This window comes from Zophobas morio, unplaced genomic scaffold, assembly GCF_036711695.1.
Source record: "Zophobas morio isolate AGI-343-1 ecotype UQ-CSIRO unplaced genomic scaffold, CSIRO_AGI_Zmor_V1 ptg000005l, whole genome shotgun sequence".
In the NCBI taxonomy this organism is placed as follows: Eukaryota; Metazoa; Arthropoda; class Insecta; order Coleoptera; family Tenebrionidae; genus Zophobas; species Zophobas morio.
Window position 1 is genome coordinate 17,812,509 of NW_026972110.1, and position 20,502 is coordinate 17,833,010.

A 20,502-nucleotide genomic window follows, 5' to 3' on the forward strand; every position below is an offset into this window, starting at 1 on the left:
CCAAAATCAGTCTCAGTTAGTCAAAATTTGGAAGCATTACGAGCTTACTTTCATGCACAAGGCAGGAATTTTGACATCTTCTCTTTTGTGTAAATAACTTTCAATCATTTTTACTTCCCGAGTGTTAGCGACTTTGATTTTGTTTATAATCATTAGCGCGCTCCCTTCGCAGAAAAGAGGTCCGGGGATCAATGACTGATCGCAGTTTTTTTTATTGATCAAATCAAGAACGGTTTATCCTATTTTTTTTTGAAAAATTCTTTCTAAATAAACTTAGATCAACTTTTTTTACTAAACGTCATGCAAAGTTTATAAAATAACATACTGTTACACTTGTGGTTTATGAGTCTGCTTTGATTTTTTAGACTATGTATCCAGATTTTCGCTAAAAATTGTAAATTGTGTAATAAGCTTTTATACCACTTAGTATAATCGAAACGCTCTCACTACTTCAGTAGTATACAAGCGACCCATTAGTTTTTTTTTTTTACTGTGATTATAGAAGTTATCACAAAAATAAACTTTTGTAAGCTTTAACGGACCGGGATTTTAAGGGTGAGGGAAGTTCTCTCTAAATAACCTTGGACCAATTTTTTTCACTGTGATTTGTATCAACTATATTTTTTTACTTATATGGGTTATCATAATATACTGATAAAATTTTTGAAAATCAAATTCATTTTTTTTTAATTTGTTCGATTGTGTTTGAAGGGCGAGAGAAATTCTGTCTAAATATTCTCGGAGCATTTTTTTTTCATTTTCATACAGTTGACTAAATTTATAAACTTCTTCGGGTATTTCATAAATTCACCTTTTTATAAACATTAACAGTTTATTAAAATTTTCAAAATTTGGAATATTTTTGTAGTCTTGATTTTTCCGGAATTGAGACGAATTTAAACATAATATTTTAGAGATTAAGATATATTTTATTTTTTGTTGCTATAATAACAATGTTTATATCAGGAACTGGTATTATTATTATTATTGTTCTCGAAACTTCATTAATAGTAATAAAGTCCATCTGGTAAATGACTGCTTTGATGTTTTCTCGATGTTTCATGGCCCCTAGAATACGAAAAAATAGATCTTCCATTTCCGTCTGTCTGATTGTGTAGATTTTTATCAGACAGATAATCTCCAAAACTATTGTTCTCAAATTTTGTGTGTATTTTACGAATAAGGTGTAAATGGTAAAACGCTAACCAAAATTTATCTGATCACCCCCACAAACACTTTGGTGTCGTCACGTCAACATTTTGCTTTGTAAATGCTATTTAAATTTTATAAAATAACATACTCCTGTACCTTTGTTTAATGAATCCGTCTTGATTTTTAATCACAATTGTGTACTTTACAATATTTGCCATATGTTTCACATAACCTTTAACTCGCACATATAATAAACAAGTAGATGAGTGATTTAGGTGCGAGGAAAGTTCTGTCTAAAAAATTTTGGATGTTTTGTTTAAATTATTTTTCTACAGATTAAATCTCGTGTTTTATACTAGAATCATTTCAAGTACTTACAAAAAAAAAAAATTGGCAGCAGATATGCATTATATGCCTATAGTTAGTCTCTAATACGGTAAAAAATACATGAAAAGTCGTGGATTTAGAATTCGCTTCGACTGATGTTCTGAATTTCGCTGATACACCAGGAAGCCAAATAAAATTTGAAAATTGTAAAGGTAAAAATTGACTTTTTAAAATCAACGCGTTTCGTCAACAAAAATAGTTCAAGAATTTGCTTCCGTAAGAAACAATATGTTGGAAACTAGAAACTTCCTTGTGCTCGTACGGTTTCCAAGATTTCACGAATGAAAAAAATGCTAAGTTTATGCTTCCTATTTGAGGAGGCGTTAGATACTTTCCCTATTTTTTTTGTTCATTTTAAGTGGGCGTCCTGTGTAATCTATTACCTACTGAATGAAATTTGTGACATACGGTACATTGTCAAGTCTTTGTTTCAATGTACAGGTGTCCCTTTTAATAAATAGATTTAAATCTATGTACATTATTTGTTAATTTAAAGTATCGCAATGTTCACATTATTGTTGTGAGCCGGACTGAGCAACCGAAGCTCGGGCTCGCCTTGAAATAAAGTATTAATGTAGACTATGGTTACAAAATCGCGTTGATATTGTATTTTGTCTCATTTTGATTAACATAGCTCGTTAACATATCTTCGTGTTTAAGTTTCTCAAGTGTTAACTGACACCACAATATAAGATTCCCAGAACGGAATTGCCAACAGAGATTTTGTAATCATGACACACTTCCACGGTTCAGAAGTACTATATGGTGTTACACATCGTAAAAGACGACATCCATATCATTTTCATCATAAGACGACGTTTCACTAATTCAAACACTTGAAAAAAGTAATCAAAGTGGCGTTGTTTCTTGTATAGAAAAAAACGTAGCGAAAAACGCATGTGTTTTATTGATCCAACTGCACCAAAAAGTTAGGTTAATTGTAAGGTTTCGCGTTGTTAGCTGTCATCGATTCAATTTTAGGTTTATTGTTGACATACGTAACAATGTTTACAAAACGTCATGATGACTTTTTTAACGAGGTGCAAGCAAATTATACCATGACATTATTGGTATTACTAGTTTATAATTTAAAACTGTTGAGTTATCAGAATAAATGATCTGAAAAATTGAACTCACATTGGTACGAACAATCAATTCTCGTAGGTGATTGCTTTCGTTTTTCAATTCTTAGTTGATAAGAAATTGTTGTATTATAACTCCCAAGGTAAAGTTCGTTTATTTTCAAAGCTTGACAGTCAGTAATTGTAAGACCACCAGCCAGGAATTTAAATCTGACATATCCGCACTTTTCATTACGTGTCAATAATAAAGACCACAATAAATCACACACCATTTCCCGAGCTCTATCACAATTGAAACCACCCAACCATATCAGCTACCTCTAACGCAATTACCCTTTCATATGAAAACTGGGACAACTATATTAACCAAATTACCAGTCATTATTTGTTGCATGTTCGCGTTTATCTATTCCTGGCCAGAGCTAGCGGCATGTTAAATTTGACATCCTAAACGGATTTTTTCGTCGAGATATTTTTCACCCTCAGGATGTGCTCCTGGTTAAGTACAGGGGATTCGTAGGAGACGCCAAATGGCACACGCCAACATGGCGTGTCTGGCCCGGATGACCCCAACATGTGACGTATAGGCTCACACATGGCACCGTAGACGGTACTTTCTTGAATTTGCATTCTGGCATCATCGAACGTTACCACCCACTACCTGTTTATCTTTGATTTATTAATTGGCGGAAACCTGCTGGGTAATGATTATGGTTTGCAATTAATTTTAATCGGGATGAGTACCGCAGAGGATCAGGGAGTACTGGTAATGCAGATGTTTACCTTCTGGTTTTAATAAAGTGGTTCTTCTGAAAATTTAGTCTCGGAAAAAATGATCGAAATGAATGTTTAAAAATGCTGCTCAAATAAAACGCTTTTCACAGGTATACATAGAATCCGCTCTTTAGAAATGAGGTTCGTAACATATCCAGATTAATTTACTCTAACCTGTTGTACGATGTTTATAAACTCCTATTAAGCCGCCTGTAAAACATTTCGCCGAAGACAGCTGCTCAGGTTTAAACGCAAGACAGGATGCAGTAAGGTAGTGTTTTTGTTGGAAGAGTAGGGCGACCTGGTGTCCCCTTTCATCCCGTGTTAAATGCGCCTCGTTCCAGACGTAAAACACACGTCTTTGAATATTAGAGCCGCCGAATTCGCCGCACCAAAAATAAAAGGGTTGATTTCAACGGAATCTATGCTGCAACTATGTATTAAAAGGAAGGGGGCCTTTTAGGTGCCGCCGCCCATCTGTCCTCAAATTTTACTACTATATTATTTATTTGCTCTGCTACGTTAAATAAACGTCATTATCAAATTTATGGCTGCATAAGGAATAACAGCGGCTATTAAAAAGGAAACGTCGCAAAGCGTAAAAAGTATTTATTTTTGAAAATGTGTAGTTTTTCATTACCGTTTCGAAATAGAGTGAAGTTTTATGTCTCGGCGTCAAAAGTGCGAGACGATAAATTTAGATGAGTTTATGGCGAAGTTATGGCTTTTTAAGTGAAATTGATATAATTGTCGCTGAACTCAACCTTTTATCGTGAAGCATTATTGTGTTTTTATCAATGAGTTGACTGTGAATTTTCATCACAGACGTTGTGCCTTTTTTTTGACGGTAATAACAATAACCGTTAGTCGCGAGGCTCGTAAGACACTTGAGAGACATATTTTATCTAATTATAACGGCTTCCATTTCATGATGATGTCGTCAGGCGTTTAAATCTGTTGGGCATTAAATGAAATGGGCACTTAATTCACAAGGCTAAATTATAATTAATTTTTCAAAGGAGAATTCGCTCACACAAACAAAAATTAAACTCACAATTTAGCTAGGAAAATTCATAATTTGGACAGCGCAGGATGGAAGAGTTATTCTCTCAACTCACGTTTTCAATTTTCATGGAACACTTCCAGGTCATTTGTTTCATTGGGTGTGGTAAATTTGTCCAGATTTGCCGCTCATTTTTCCAGCGATTTTCACTGCTCGCTATAAATATATAAATCGACACGAAACGTCAATCTAATTATTTGATTATAACCATGATTTCAACGAAGCGGCAAAAATCAACGATCACTTCGATGTTTACAACCAGTTGGTCGACACTCTTGATTTCATAAAACTAAAAATTTATTGCAAACTATTTGTTATGAATTTACGGGCCAATCAAACTGTTTTTAGAGTTTAAATTTGTAAATTATAATCACAGGAAAACAACAGTAATATATATATACGTTATATTTGGAAAATTTAACAGATTTTTTACAAAAATGTATTATTGTCTAACAATCAAAATTAAAAAAAAAGTATAATTTTAGAACTAAACTAAAGTAAATTTAAGCAACTAATAGAAAATTAGGTTTGAGTAAAGGTGGTAATAATTTAAAGGCAGTGAAGATCAATGATCAAAATTTGGAATTTAAATTCATTCAGGTAATACACATAACTTCGGTACCATCGCTTCCAAAATTACGAATTGTTTCAACATTATCAAAATTATTTGTTCAAAATCATCAAAATAATATTCAGAACGGAATTTAAACACAGACTTGCGAAAAAATTTACCCAAATAACACTTTAAAAATCAGTTGTCGAATTACAGTGGTACTTTTAATTTTAAATCTAAATTGTAAACGATTATTAAAAATACCTCGAAAAAACATGAAAGTAGTCGAACTCTAACAATACGAGAGGAAAAAACAAGAACAGAGAGGAAATGTTGCGCTGGGTGAAACGGTAAAATAAAAATCGGCGAGGAGAAAAAGGGTGAAAGTAAACACGGTAATAGAAAGAAGAGCGAGAGGAAAAACAACCTGAACCTGAACAGTAAGAGGAGGAAACTACGAGAGGGAGAAACCACAAAATGAAGAAACAGCAAAAGGAGAAGACGAAGGGACAATGAGGAGTGAGTAACAGAAGCTGAATATACGGAGGGAAAGCTAGGAAAAAGAGTGTGAGACAGACAATGCAAAGAGAAAAATGCAGACAAAAAGGGGAAGGGAATTATAGACAGTAAGATGACGCCAATTAGGGCATAAAGACAGAACAAAAAAGAGTTGGAGAGAGTTAATTTTCGGGGCGGAAAGGGGCGCGACTGAAAATAAGAGAAATGGAGAAAGGGAGACACAGAGAGGGGGATATAGAGAGAGGGATAGGAGAGAGACAAAAGAGAACAGAGGGGCAGAAAATAAGAGAAAGCGTGGAGTAACTGGAAGATAAAAAACAGCGAGAAAGAGCGAGAGGAAAATAGCAAGAAGAGAACGGAAATACCGAAAGGGATAAAACGACAAAAAGAAAACCGGCGAGGGGAAAACAACTAGGGGACAAAGGTTGAAAGGAAAAACGGTGACAGAAGAAACAGCGGGAGGAGAAATAACCAGAAGAGAGCAGCAAGAAAAGGAAACTAGGAGAGGAAGAAAACATAAGATGAAGAAACTGCAAAAGAGCGAAATGAAAGCACAATGAGAGTGGAATAGGAGAAAGAGGCAGAAGAAGCTGAATATATGGAAGAACCAGTAACAAAGAATCTGAAGTAGATAATACAAAAGAAAACTGCAGGTGAAAAGGAGAAGAGAATTATAGACAGAAAGAAACCACAATGAGGGAATCAAGAGAGAACGAGATAGAGAGTGAGAGAGAGAAATTTCGAAATGAAAAGAAGCACGACAGAGTTGGGGGGGTTAGATGGTGATGGATAAAAAGGAGGTAAGAGAGAAGAGATGGTCGAAAAATGGGAGAATCCGTGGAGAAACCAACGACAAGAGGAAAAGTGGCGTCACAACGTGAGAGGAAAAATAGTAAGAAGAATAGCATCAGGAAAAACAACGAGAAGACAAAGGATGAAAGGAAAAACGGTGATAGAAGACACAGCGGAAAGAGACCAGAAGTGAGCCAAAAGAAGAAACTAGGAGAGAAAGAAACCAAAATATGAAGAAACTGCAAAAGAGCGAAATGAAAGCATAATGAGAGTGGAATAGGAGAAAGAGGCAGAAGAAGCTGAATATATGGAAGAACCAGTAACAAAGAATCTGAAGCAGATAATGCAAAAGAAAAATGCAGATGGAAAGGAGAAGAGAATTATAGACAGAGAGAAACCACAATGAGAGAATCAAGACAGAACGAGATAGAGAGAGATAGAGAGAGATTTAGGAATGAAAAGAAACACGACAGAGTTGATGGGGTTAGATAGTGGTGGGTAAAAAGGAGATAAGAAAGAAGCGAGGGTCGAAAAATGGGAGAATCCGTGGAGAAACCAACTGCAAGAGGAAATATAGCGTCAAAACGCGAGAGTAAATATAGTAAGAAGAATAGCGTCAGAAAAAACAAAATAGAAGATAAACCGCGAGAGGAAAAGCGGTGATACGAAAAACAACGAGAAGGAAAACCGGTGATAGACAGCGGGAGCAAAAACAACCAGAAGACAAGGAAGAAACTACGAGATGAAGAAACCTAGAGATGAAGAAACAGTGAAAGGAAGAGACGAAAGCACAGTGAATGGGAAGAAATGGAGAATGCTAGTACACCACAAAGAAATCCCAAATGTGATGTTAAACTAACTCGATCATGTGTTGGAATTACAGTGAAACTTATTGTTAAAATTTATTTTTTAACGCTATATTGTTAGAGGCAGTTCAATTTTCTAACCCGGAAATCTCATAGAATGGAAAAAAATCGAATTTGGTATCCACGGGCAGGTATTAACACTAAAAATTCGCGTATAAAACTTCAAATTCTTTACCTAGAATCATCCAAAATAAAAGAACACAAATTTTAAAAGCAGTTTTTTTTTTATGCGACCACCAGAAGTAACAAACAACTTTGTTGTCTACGAAATTATAGCAATATTTGTGATTATAAAAAAACGAAGAAATTCTGAAAGAACATTGACAACGAAACTGATTTCCCGCTCAAAGTGTATTATTTTCTCGACGTTTTTTTATTCATAGGGTATTTGACACATTGGAAAATGTGATAAAACATGCCATAACCAACTTTTTTTTAAGATTATATCACCATATATTCTAAATCTGGAGATATCAGAACAATGAAACTAAAACAAATCGTTTCCTTTTCGAAATTTCAGAGGACTTCAAGATTTAAAATCCTCGGAAATCACAAGCACAATTCGACTACCAAAATTTCACTAGAAAACAGATTTGTAGTTTGAATTTGAGCGTTTTTTAATGTTCTTGTGCCAATTAGACATCTGACAACTAAGAAAATCTTCGTACCATAATTTGCTTATACGGTAAAATCAACAATACTGAAAATGTTCATTTAAAAATGTGTGTTTATTTTATTTTTTTGTAATGAATATTTTTAATCCTACTGGTCCCTCGTGGTGCCGCTACAAGTCCCCACAAACCAAAAATATTTATTGCTCGCTGTCATATAAATTTTTGTCCGCCATCATTTTTCCATTGGATTGAAAATCCCAAAGCCGACATCGATTATCTCATCTCTGACATGATGACCCGGAACAAAACCACAATAGAAAACATAAAAGCCATTTACAAGCAACAACAAAGTGCTTCACACAAGAAACATAACATTAATGAAATATAATACACACATGTAAATATGTAAATAAATTAAAGTAAGAGGGGGGCTACAAGCCCCCTGCCATATAACATCCGTACACATGTTTGACATCCATAGCTCCATCTTTTTACGACTATTTACACATCGCCGCGAATTCTATCCTTCGATTAAATTTCCCTATAAGGGCACTTACCGTATCCTGGCAGGATCATTTAACTCCTTAAACAATACGACCGCGTGTGCTATCAGGTGTGCCCATAGTGCACGTGCTCACCACACAAATGTCTATTTCCGGCGCTGGTGTCGAATTACAAGGTACAATTTACCCTCTTAACGATCAAACCCTGCTAACATCCGATTTGCTTGGGTGTAAAACGTGCCCCAGCTTTGTCCGGGATTAAATTACAATAAAATTGTTGCATTTTTGCGGTTGCTTTTAGACGTAACATTTTCGCACGGATTTATGCGGTATTAAGTAATTATGGAGTTAATTACGTTGCGAAGATTGGCAGCAATGCAGACGACGCCTGTAATTCCCCCCCAAGTAATGAGGATATATCTCTGGACTAGTACTAGACAGTGTGTAATTAAAGCAAATGTAACGGGCTCGATAGAATTACGGCAGATTACGTGTAGTCTGTCGGGAGTGTTCATGGAAAAATGTCCCATTTACAAGGTCAATTATAATACCATTAGGTTTCTTGAACTCCTTAATAATTTTACGGCGGCTTGCGGTTTTTGAGAGATAAATATTTGAATAATTGTGATGTGACACGAATGTCCATTTGATGTCGCGTGATAGCTCAGTTTATGTCCGAAATGTGGACAAGAATTTTTATGTACCAGAATTTGATGTATGGTTTCAGTTGGAGTATGGTTCCGTTAACGAGATGGCGCTTGTTAAAATCCAAATTGGCAAAAGAATGCTGCTTTAACCAATTATTCCTCCACCAAAAAACCTATTATAGATGGCACAGCCAATTTATAAGGTCCACAAACCCACGTGATTATGGCGTCCTGCCTAGGCACTTTGTACCTGTCAAATTATTATTTACACACACAGCATTGTCGCCTATAAATTACCACATATTAGTAAAATCCTCGCATCTATCACATCGTCCAAGTAATCCCGTCATCACCGAATTATCTTTTGGCAATTTTCGTCAAATTTATCATTTTCATTGCACACGTTTTGCTCCGTTTTTTCTTCGTTTTGGGGTTTTATTTCGGTGATTTATCTCGAGTGTTTGTTGCGGTCTGCCGCCACTCTCCGAACGTAAAATATGAACCATAATGTCATTTATCATACTTAGGAACGAACTATAGGCTTTTTTTGAGTCGACAACCGGAAGACGCTCAGCACCGCGACGTTAAAGGTGTCGATTTAATCTAATTCCAGATCGGGTGTGAGCCTGTTGTGACATCCACCACACGCATAGTGTGGAAGTGTTGACTTTGAAAAATGTACACAGTGGCTCAATATCAAAAGTGCGTTGTGGATATAGTGCCGGCAGCGAATATTCATGTGAGTTGCGCATAAAATTAATGGCAAATTGTAATAATTAACGTGATTGGTGGAATAGTTGTAATTAGAAGGTTGAAGTTATCAATACGCGTTTAATATTTAGATAATTACATAGTACGAAGAATGAAAGTGGTTTTAAATGTTTGAGTTTTGAAAGCAGCTGATTATATATTAACTCAAATGGTGCTTTTATTAATTACTGTAGTTTATTATTTTTATTATTATTTATTTAATTTAATTGTAGAACATATAATTATCGAACTAAAACGCTGCTATTTTTTCGGTTGTCAGTTAACGAACATCCGATATGGTCTAGTGGCTAGGATACCTGGCTTTCACCCAGGAGGCTCGGGTTCGATTCCCGGTATCGGAACTTTTTTTAGATAACGTCGTGAACCTTCAGAAAATAGGTACATCGATCAATATCTTCAATTTTTTGAGGAATCAATAAATTTTGATTACTGTTTTACCATTTTTACGATAATCTTAATGTGTATGTAAATTTGAGAGTAATCGGTTCAATAGTTTCAAACAGCTATTTCTAATGAGAAGAAAACTCCACTATGGAAACGGAGAGTAGAAATCATGCAGTCACGTTTCGACTCAGTTGATCGTGGCCATCTAATTATTTAGATTCTTATTAGTCTGCTTCCTTAAGTAATTAATAACAATACCAGTTATTTGCAACATGTCGGTTAAGTAAAAAAAAAAATACAGTTTAATGTAGCAGAATATTGAAACTGAAAAGATCGCAATACCCAACACAGACATTGTTTTTGCAAGTGTTACAAACTACACCACATTATCCGCACTTTCACGTGTGGCCAATAATTTCGTCGACCTTGAGCTTGCCGCTTTAAGCAGGTGTGTAGTTGCGGGCGAATATGGCCAAATTCGAAAGCACATTGTACATAAATAGGTGACGTTTTTCTCACATATTGTTCCGAGTACGCCTCCGGTTAAATTCCCTGCTCTGTGTAGGCACATGTTATGTAAGCCTATCAACATTTCTTTCAGTCATTAAGTCTGCTCTAATAAACATGTTTGCAATAATTATATCAAACGTATCTGGTGATACGTGAATATTTAAAGTGCCCGCATATTTACTTATGCATTTTGGTTTCTGTGTCATATGTTTGTTAGAACTCTTCAGCATAATTATTGTAATTGCCGTCGTTATTTTCTTATAGACTGTTTCTGTCAAGTGCTTTCGAATGTGTAAATGATCATTTAATTACGTTTCAAACGTGCGGTATGTGCATAACGACCTGTGAGTTCAAATATATGTTCATTCCGTATACTTACATCATTATGTAATGGTATTGAAAGAATTCCGAAAATGTTAAAACACACCACTACAAATTTGTGATAAATGATAGACTGGTGGTACACAAACTTTGCAATTTTGACACGTTCAGCAATGTACAGAACTCTTCCTCTAATGGATTTTCGCAAGGTCAGCAATTTTCTTGCTCGTGCTCTGGTGGCCTTAATGAGCTTTGTTACGTACAGTTTAAAATGTTTCTCCGTTTTACTAAAGATGTAAGATTGAGTTTCAAGGAGTGTTTAAAAACATAATTAGCGACTACAAAAAACCTACCATTATAATCACTAATCAGTAATCACCCTGTAGGTGTTTAAGAGGGTTTTAATATTACGAAAAATTCAAAACTGGTTGAGGAACAAGAATTCTTGTTCCGAAGCATTAACAGAAAGTTTTCTACATATTTAAATCATGGTAATAATATTTAATATTTCTTTTAATTATTAAATTATGCAAACAATGTTATTCGTGTTTTGTTGTTTTTTATATTAACAATTATACATATATTTATAAATTATGTGAGGTATATTTTTCGTATACAATGGCTTTAGCCAACTAAATATCGTATGAAAGTGCTACTGTATTAAAATTACAGTGTGTAATTAACGGTGTAGCAGGTTTTTAGATAATGAATAATAATAGTCGTAGGTTGTGAATAATCGCCTATATTATGATTAATCAGCCGCAATTACTCTTGATACTTGTAACACAAAGCATGTTAAAAATAAATAACCCAACTTAAGCAATCACTTGTGGTTTGAAAGAAAATTATCTGTCTGTATTAAAATATAGATTTTTTTCTGTTATCAATATTAGTGATACAACGTATCAGCCACAATTCTTGTGCTTGCATATACAACCAACATCTCCGGTATGGTCTAGTGGCTAGGATACCTGGCTCTCACCCAGGAGGCTCGGGTTCGATTCCCGGTACCGGAATATTTTTTTTTTAGTTTTTCTACCAATTCTAAACTTGTGTTGAGCCGTTAGTGATTCACTAGCCTCCTGTCCTAACATCTCCGGTATGGTCTAGTGGCTAGGATACCTGGCTCTCACCCAGGAGGCTCGGGTTCGATTCCCGGTACCGGAACACTTTTTTTTTTTCAATAATACGCCACTGTTTTATTTATCTCCTTGTTCTCTTTTTTACAGACTACCATAAAAGTTTATGCGAAGTGTTTACGACCCGACATCGAATACAAAACCCTCAGTATCACCTTCCAAACCACGTGTAAGGAAGTGGTTGGCACACTTCTAGGCAAATATAAAATGAAACATAGGGATCCGAAGCTTTTTTATCTCAGCATGGAAGTTACTGTTCGTAAGGCGGGAGTTCGGACACATCTGGCTCTGGATGAGGAAGCTCGACCAGCGGTGCTGCAGAGCTGCCACCCCCGGGGCGATTCCAAGTAAGTTGGTAATACCGAGTGACTGTTGATGTTTGTGATTTTTTGTCAGGTTGGTGACTTATTTAAAATTTTATGATGGCATACCTGATTGTCAGATTGACATTTATGGCACCAAATCAGTAACTGCCATCTTTTCAACACGTTTGTTAAATGATGTGCTCATGTCGGAATTGACAACTGGGAACAATTAGCGTTGTCGCCAATAATTAAGAATCAGTAATAGTCACCCCGAATGAATAATTAACACTGCATTGTGAGATACCAATTTTCGGTCACCTTAAAACATGTAGATCTGCTGAAAATTGTTTTGGCGTAATTTCGATATGGTTTATGAAGGCATATTCTCTCCCGTATGTCGTAGTATTTGTCATCGTGTTCGAGACAGTTGTCATTTCGATGTCAAACACAGTTTAAATGTTATTAATTCACAACAGTCGATGTGACAAGCGGATGACAGCTTTCAAAATTCATTTCAGAACCGACATACGAAAAAACAAAATCTGGCGACATACTCGTAAACACTCTTGACCAGATTTTTATTTAAACACTCGATAGTAATGGTACTTAAATTAAAAATTTTAGATTTTTCCAAATGCATGTTCAAATTTAATTTTTAGAAACTCTGATTTTTTTGACACTTAAAACTGAAAAATATTGGCCAAAATTGAATCTTAATATACAGAGTGTTTATTAATTTTTTTCTTATTAAGAAATTCAAGTATAAAATAAAATGCAGTAATAAAATACAGAGTGTGTTATTTGAAGAAACTGAAATATCATTTTATCATTTTTTATAAACACTCTGTATATTAAAATTTGATTTAGTTGTTACCACAACAAAGTAAAATAGAATATTGTAACATAGATCTTAAAAATATTATTCTTGTGATTTTGGATCCTTGTATTACCAAAAAAATCAAGGAAATCGGAATGACGTGGCGAACTCGTATCGAAATTTCGAAGATAAACAATGGATATAAAGCCTAGGGACGGGCTAATAAGAATATGCAAAAATATACCGGGTCTCTCGAAAATGGCCGATTAACTCTCCGGTACACTGGTGTTTTGTTGCTGGATGAACTTAAAAAAATCTTGTGAGCTTTTAGTGTTTTATTTTTTACGAATCTGGAAAAGTCTTTAGTGCCGCTGTATTTGGGTACCCATGGTGTATTATTTTGGGAGCCCATAGAGAGTTTTTTTGTAAATTATTTAAAAGGATTTTGGGAGACTTTGGTGTTCTATTTTTCGAAAATTGTGACCTGACCTGTTTTTGAGTTAATTTTGGAACCCCATCTTTTTTTTTTTAATTTGAAACAATCTTGAGGTTTTCACAAACATTCCTGTTTGCAAAGAATTTGAAACTGCTTAGGAGCCTCTAGTTTCTTTTCTTATAATAATGTAATTAAATTTTTAAGAGGATACGTTATTTGGTAAAATCAGTCTTATCTTATCAGGTACTAGCCCCACCCACCCGTCCTCTCTTTTCTTAGAGGATTATCTCATTTGCCAAAATCAGTCTAATCTTAGCAGGTACTCGCCCCGCCCACCTACCCTTTCTTTTCTTGGATGGTATGTCATTTGCCAAAATCGGTCTTATTTTAGCAGCTACTACCTCCATCCACCCACCCTTTTTTTCATAGAGAAATCAGTCATATCTTAACAGGTACTAGCCCCACCCATCCGCCCTCTCTTTTCTTAGAAGGTTAACTCATTTGCCAAAATCAGTCTAATCTTAGCAGTTACTAGCCCCGCCCACCCACCCTTTCTCTTCGTAGAGCGTAGGTTATTTGCTAAAATCAGTCTTATCTTAACAGGTACTTGTAAAAAAAAATGATTTTGCGAATTTTTATTTTTAATAACCTCTTATAGATTGAAATAAATATAAATCAGTAAAGTACCAGTAACCATATAAGAAAGTTAATGACGTTCTATAAATTTGTTTCGACACCCTATATTTTTTAGAGATTCTTGTAGAGCCTGTTTTTCTAAATTCATTAAAGTATCATACATTAATCACCCATACCCCGCCACTGTTTAGCATTCCAACGCCTTATGTATTGCTTATTTTTGGTCTAGAACTCTGAAGTGACCTTATTGTCAAGCTCATGATAGGAAAAAACTCTGAGAGCGGATTTATAAAGAATAGGTACAGGGGCATGTTATTTTATAAAATTTAAACCTTAATTACTGTGAAAAATTTTGAGTGGATGTTATCACGTTGTAGATGGGGTAGGGGTGATTTGAAAATTTTGGTTAGTGTTTTACCATCTACATGACATTCCTAATATACATACGAAATTTGAGAACAATAGGTCCAGTAGTTTCGGAATTAACTAATAAAATTCCGGACAGACGACAGACAGACAGACGGAAAGAAACGTACTCCCCCTGGGGTCATGACACATCGATAAAATAAAAATATGAAAGCTGCCAGTCGCCCGATGGATTCGATTAAAAAATAAAGTAAACTGTGTGCTATCGTTCAACAATAAAACACTCTGTATAATTAAAAATAATTGTAATGCATGATGCTTCATGAATCGTACAACTTTAATTTGATTTTTTCATCTCTAATAATAATTATTGATAAGGAGATATCGAGAACCGCACACTTACTGACTCACCCTGTATATTTATTGAAAACAGTACATACTTACTTTCAGGATGTGTAAAGTTCTGCTAAAGATATAGTCATAGTGCATTTACGACTGTGAGTTCAGAAGCTTTTTTATAGCGGAGTCTTCGTAAAACTATCTAAAAATCTAAGAACATACAGATCGACACGAAACGGCGTCCAATGATTTTTCGAGACCCGAAAGGCGTTTTTTTCTAAGAATTAAATCTTCCAACCGTTGTTAAGTAATAAAGTTCGTGATAGTGGATTGCTTAAAATAAAATAAATCATAATATTAATATTAATATTAATTCTACCTACATGTTTGATAAAATATTTAATTTATCTGTTTCTATTGATAAAACTACTTCAAATACCTCATTTTTTAATTGTGACGATTAACATTGCCAGTTTTACAATTCTTGCATGGAATGGTGGAACTGATCAGTTCCACCATTGCCTTCGAAGGCAATGCAGTGTTGGAAACATGAGTTTACTTGTCTCATAAACTTCTTGTTTACATCATCCTCAATATTAATTGGTTCAGTTAATTAATGTTTCTTTTTTTTTTAACGTTTCTAACATATTTCAGACTAAATCGTTTAGCTTTCAGCTCCTTGTTTGTGAAGGCTGTAAAATGGCGATGTCCATTAACCAATATTGTTGATGTTCACCAAAAGCAATGATCAGTTTAGTCTTTAAAGGGTGATAAATTTTCTATAGCTACTGTCTTAAATAATCGAATCCCAGTATAACAAATTAACATCGTTTTGAGTCAATATCCATGAAATCTACGTTTCAAATCACGCAATGTTTTTATTTTCAGATTTTCTCTTCAAACAAGGAGGGGCGGCTTAGTAAAAGTGCACGACTCCGTCCTTAACAGCAACTCTCAATACAAGAGTCTCCTAATCAGCGCCCGCACCACCGTGGACGAACTCATCTCCCTCCTCTTGAACTGCTACAACAGCAAAGAACGCGTGGAGCAGTTTTCTTTGTACGAGGTCAACACCGATAAGGAACAACAAAGAAAATTACATCCGGACGACAGGCCCTTGCAGGTGCAACAAACCTGGTTGCCCTCCCAGAAGTGTCATTTCCTAGTCAGAAGAAACCCCGACTATTTGCCGCTTTCAAGACGAAAAGTAATTCTCTTCGTGATGATATGTCAACATTATTCTAACTTACCCCATTTCTAGATTTTCTGGGTGTCCGACTTGCCGCCGCTACCCCAGTCCAGGCTCTACCAATCGGCCACCCAGCTAACGCAAATCTCCAAGTCCCAGAACTCCCTCATTCCGGCCAGTTCCAAGGAAGAGCCCAAGACGAAGACCGCGTTGTTGAGGTCGAGTAAAGACTGTGTTGGCAGCAAGAGCAAGAGTACTGAGTTGAAGGTTTTTGGTAGCAGTTCGCAGCTGTCGACGAAGAACGGAAACAGTTCTTATGCAGACTACGAGAATTATTTTTATATTTAACCATTAAATTGTTTTTGTTGTTCCTGTAAATAGTACGTGTGACATCTAGTTCGTTTTTGGATGTGATAGAGCAGCCTAAATGATGTGTAACCAAAGATTTGTAGAAAGCTTGAATGTATTGCACTAACGCGCGGAATGTCTTGTTTTGTTAAAAATGATCTTTGTTTTCTTGTTGTATCCTACAATATTGTGACTGTCGTACCTAAAAGCACTTTTTGTATGTACTGCGGCGTATTCTTGTTATTATTGTATATGACAATTAGTAGTTTTATGGTATAAAATTTCTTATTTTGTTACTTTTCACTAAAGTGTGGGATCGTATTTTAAAGTTTCCATTTTGTAAATGTGGTCTAGTAAATAGTAGTCAGTGTTACGAATTCGACGTAATGTGTAGATATATAAATGCAACGTTTTCTGTCTCTCTCTAATTATACGATAAAATTATTGAAGTAATCTTAAGTAATTTAACTGTATTTATGTCTGACGTGTTATCCAAAGATTAGGTATAACTTCGAAAGTGTATTTTTTGTAACTAACTGTGCAATGTGTGTATATAATTATACCAAAGATCCATTTTGTAAATATACGTGTATATTACAGTGTGTGACCTTAATAAACAACAATAAAAGTATCAGTGTTTTTTTTAAATAGTATTAAAATAAGGAAACTGAATTTTATTCTATATTGCCGGGTAAACGTTTTATTAAAATTTTTTTAAAGTGACGTCATAAATTCTGTGGTGGAGATTAGTACTTACATTAATTTCGATGTTGGAAAAACTATATAAATTATTCTTAGCTATTTGACGGTAATTGTCAGGCTTTTATTATTAAATCTCACAGCTTACTAAGCCACATTTTAATTTAGTGGTGGTAGGTAACGCGGTGTACGTCAAAGGCGAACGTGAAAAAGGTGAATAAAAAATTCGTGGAAATAATATAATGCATAATTAAATGTGCATCTCTTTCCAGTGTAATAATTGTTTATAATGGACTCTTATTCGAAATATTTTTAGACAGCCTGATCCACGGCTGCGAAAATCCGGTATTGCAGGTAAACATTCGCATGAACAATAACAATGAGAGAAAAAACTCTACATTTGGGTCCCGTCACTCTGCTTCCGGTACGCGATCCTCAATTTTAACGAATTACGAAGGAAACAAAGCAAGCTCTATCAAGAATTTCGGACAATTGCAATAGCATTTCAAATATTGATTAAATAAAAAATAATCATTAAGTTTACGTACTGGAACGAATTCCTATATCACTACGAGACCAAATGTTCAAATTCAAGCTGTAAGAAATTATTTAACCTGTAAGAAAATACTGAAGTTTTCCGTTTTCGAGTCCATAATGATATTAATTTAACAGGATTCTGATGATAATTTCAAGGTCCTTCCTCTCAAAATCGATAGGTGTTTAAGATTAGTACAAATGCCTTAAATGAACTTTTTTAAAAATGAGGTGTGAATATTATAGAATTAAAAGTAAAAACATCCAGAACATTAGATTATTATCATTACTAAAATGACTTAAGCCTGAATAAGTGAATTTCCGCCACGTATTTTATATAAATATTTCCACTATTGTAGATTGATGTACCGAGTTAAATTGTTTTAGAATCATGAACAGTTAAAAATCTTAACATGAACTGTGAATTTACAAACAAGGAAGTAAATGATCCTTTAGAATTCAACCTGCACTATCTTACAAAACTTCCTGGAAATACTAACCTAAGACTCCTAAGAGATGACATTCCGCTGAACATGCATGTTGCCTGCCTTATTGAATAATGTTTTAATTTTTCAATTGAGGTGTAGCGGTTTTATTTTTCTCAGGGTGAAATTTAATTTTTCAGATCGGGACACCACAACACACCGAAACATTTAACATTGTTACTTGGTTCTAGTAATCTCTGAAAAATTAGACAAGCTATTTCAAGTTGTTGTATATAATGTGGTGACCGAATTTTAATTAAAATTTCGCGCTGAAAAAAAATTAATAGTGGCGCGAATTCATATTTGAGTAATTTGAAATTGAAAAAAAAAATCAGTCAAAAAAATCGTTAAACATAGGCAACCATGTGGAATTTTAGTTACAGGGTTGGTGGAAGATGGCGGCTTGGTAGGGAGGTGAGACCAGGCGCGGATCCAGGGGGGGGGGAGCAATGGATGCAATTGCCTCCCCCCCCCCCCCCCTGACACACGACCGAGGTACTTTATTTTGACCAATTTCAAAAGCACTGAATTAATTAACTAATTCTGGAAGTTATCGGAGACCCGAAAGCTACAAGAGAAAGTATTTGGTTAAGCTTCGAAAATCGTCGAAAATGGGTCGAAATTTGCATAATGGAGGTAATACGAATACATAATGGAAAATATCATTTTTGAAAAATTCATCTAAAAATTCAGGGTACAGATCCCGGGGTGTTTATTCCAAAAAGATAGGGTGTTTATGGTCACGGAGTAATATTTTTTTAGAAAGTATCTATTATCCATTGTTGCTTAAGAATTCTTTAATTTTTGTTTAATAAAATTTAGGTTTAATTCTTGAAGTTTGTTTTCAGTTGTGTATGAAGTTGTTATTCAATTCCCTTTCAGATTTTTGGGAAAATTGCTGATCCGAACAAATCATTAATCCGAACACACCTTTTTCCCAATTAATTAGGATTATCGAGGTTCTACTGTACATTATACGTGTACCTAATGAAAAGAACCAAATGTCACCCATGTTATGTGAAAAAGAGTATACTAGCTAAAATTTTATATTTTTTTTTGTTTAGAACGAATTTTTGGTAGATAGGTAAAATCGCATATAAATTGCCCCCCCCTGAACGAAATCCTGTATCCGCGCCTGGGTGAGACGGTCACTTTTGGTGTGTTTGTTGTGAGTGTAACCACGTGATGAGTTAGCTAGAATAAGTTTAGTTGGTTTGGTAGTTAATAAAAGAAAGAAAGCCTTTGTTTAACGAAAATTAATCGTAACGACGCGACGCCACAGTTTCCCAACACGCGTAGCTATGTTGCGGTTTTTTCCAAGTGGAAATAGGTGAACTTTCAACCGACGCTAACACGTGTAAATTTATTTTATTGTTTGTAAATTCACAGATCATGTTAGGATTTTAATCGTTAACTGGTTCTATCACAATTTAACAGACATTAGATTTGTTTGGACTGAGCACTTGCAGCAGTTTTCATGAAATTCACTTAGTCATGATTCACATTTGTGTACAAAGTTATGAAAAAGTTTCTAGATGCTAACACTTCTGAATTCTTCACACAAGATTGCTAATAGTTCATTTACGGCAGTTAAAATTAACCTAACGTTATCCAACTCTGGGAAAAGGGCCGTACAAGTACGGTAGAATTCACAATATTGTGAACTGAGGTACGGGGGGATTAAAGATTTCTTTCCTTAGGCAGTTATTATCATCATATCATCATCACATTACCGAGATATTTTTTTCTCGGAACGTTGAAAATTACATCACCGAAACGTATATTTCCTCGCAACGCCTGGACGCATTTTGTGTTTATTTATCATGCGTTTTGTTCGGAATAAACAGTTCACGATATAAACTCTCAAAGCTAATGGTTTTAAGTAATCAATCACTTGGATCATGCCATCATTTCCCATCATGTAAATTCTTTGATAAAGTGTGGCATAATGTAACATAATGTAAATTCTTTGTTTGAATCGTTGATAAAGTGGTGTATAATTTAACATCAGGTAAATTCTTTGTTCTAGCAGCAGCCATGTTGAATTTTTTTATTTGCACAAGTTTTATTTCACACCACATCTTTTTTGTTTTTATAAATCTTTGCTAGTTTTTCGTTTTGTAAATATTTTGTTGATTAATGTTTCCATCATATAAATAGTCTGCTGTCCAATCTTAATCTCAGATAAGAGATAAGAATTCTTTATTGTTCCAAATTTCACAAGAGTGTATAGCGAATTCAAATGTTGTTTATTGCTCTTGAACTTGAACA

At 34.8% G+C, this 20,502-nt stretch overlaps 1 protein-coding gene and 3 non-coding genes across 4 annotated transcripts in view; all 4 read left to right on the forward strand.

Annotated features, from left to right (window-relative positions):
- LOC135122914 (uncharacterized) overlaps positions 1 to 17,128 on the forward strand; it is an 80,206-nt gene extending 63,078 nt beyond the window's left edge. The window contains exons 3-5 of the mRNA XM_064047432.1: positions 12,168 to 12,424; positions 15,865 to 16,183; positions 16,238 to 17,128. Coding sequence (XP_063903502.1) covers positions 12,168 to 12,424; positions 15,865 to 16,183; positions 16,238 to 16,513 — 852 coding nt within the window. The 3' untranslated portion in view covers positions 16,514 to 17,128. The remainder of the gene's footprint in view (positions 1 to 12,167; positions 12,425 to 15,864; positions 16,184 to 16,237) is intronic.
- On the forward strand, positions 9,993 to 10,064 carry Trnae-uuc (transfer RNA glutamic acid (anticodon UUC)). The gene has a single exon. It is a non-coding gene; the product is annotated as a tRNA-Glu (tRNA).
- On the forward strand, positions 11,883 to 11,954 carry Trnae-cuc (transfer RNA glutamic acid (anticodon CUC)). Its single transcript has one exon. It is a non-coding gene; the product is annotated as a tRNA-Glu (tRNA).
- Trnae-cuc (transfer RNA glutamic acid (anticodon CUC)) lies at positions 12,034 to 12,105 on the forward strand. Its single transcript has one exon. It is a non-coding gene; the product is annotated as a tRNA-Glu (tRNA).
- Positions 17,129 to 20,502: the final 3,374 nt, after the last annotated feature.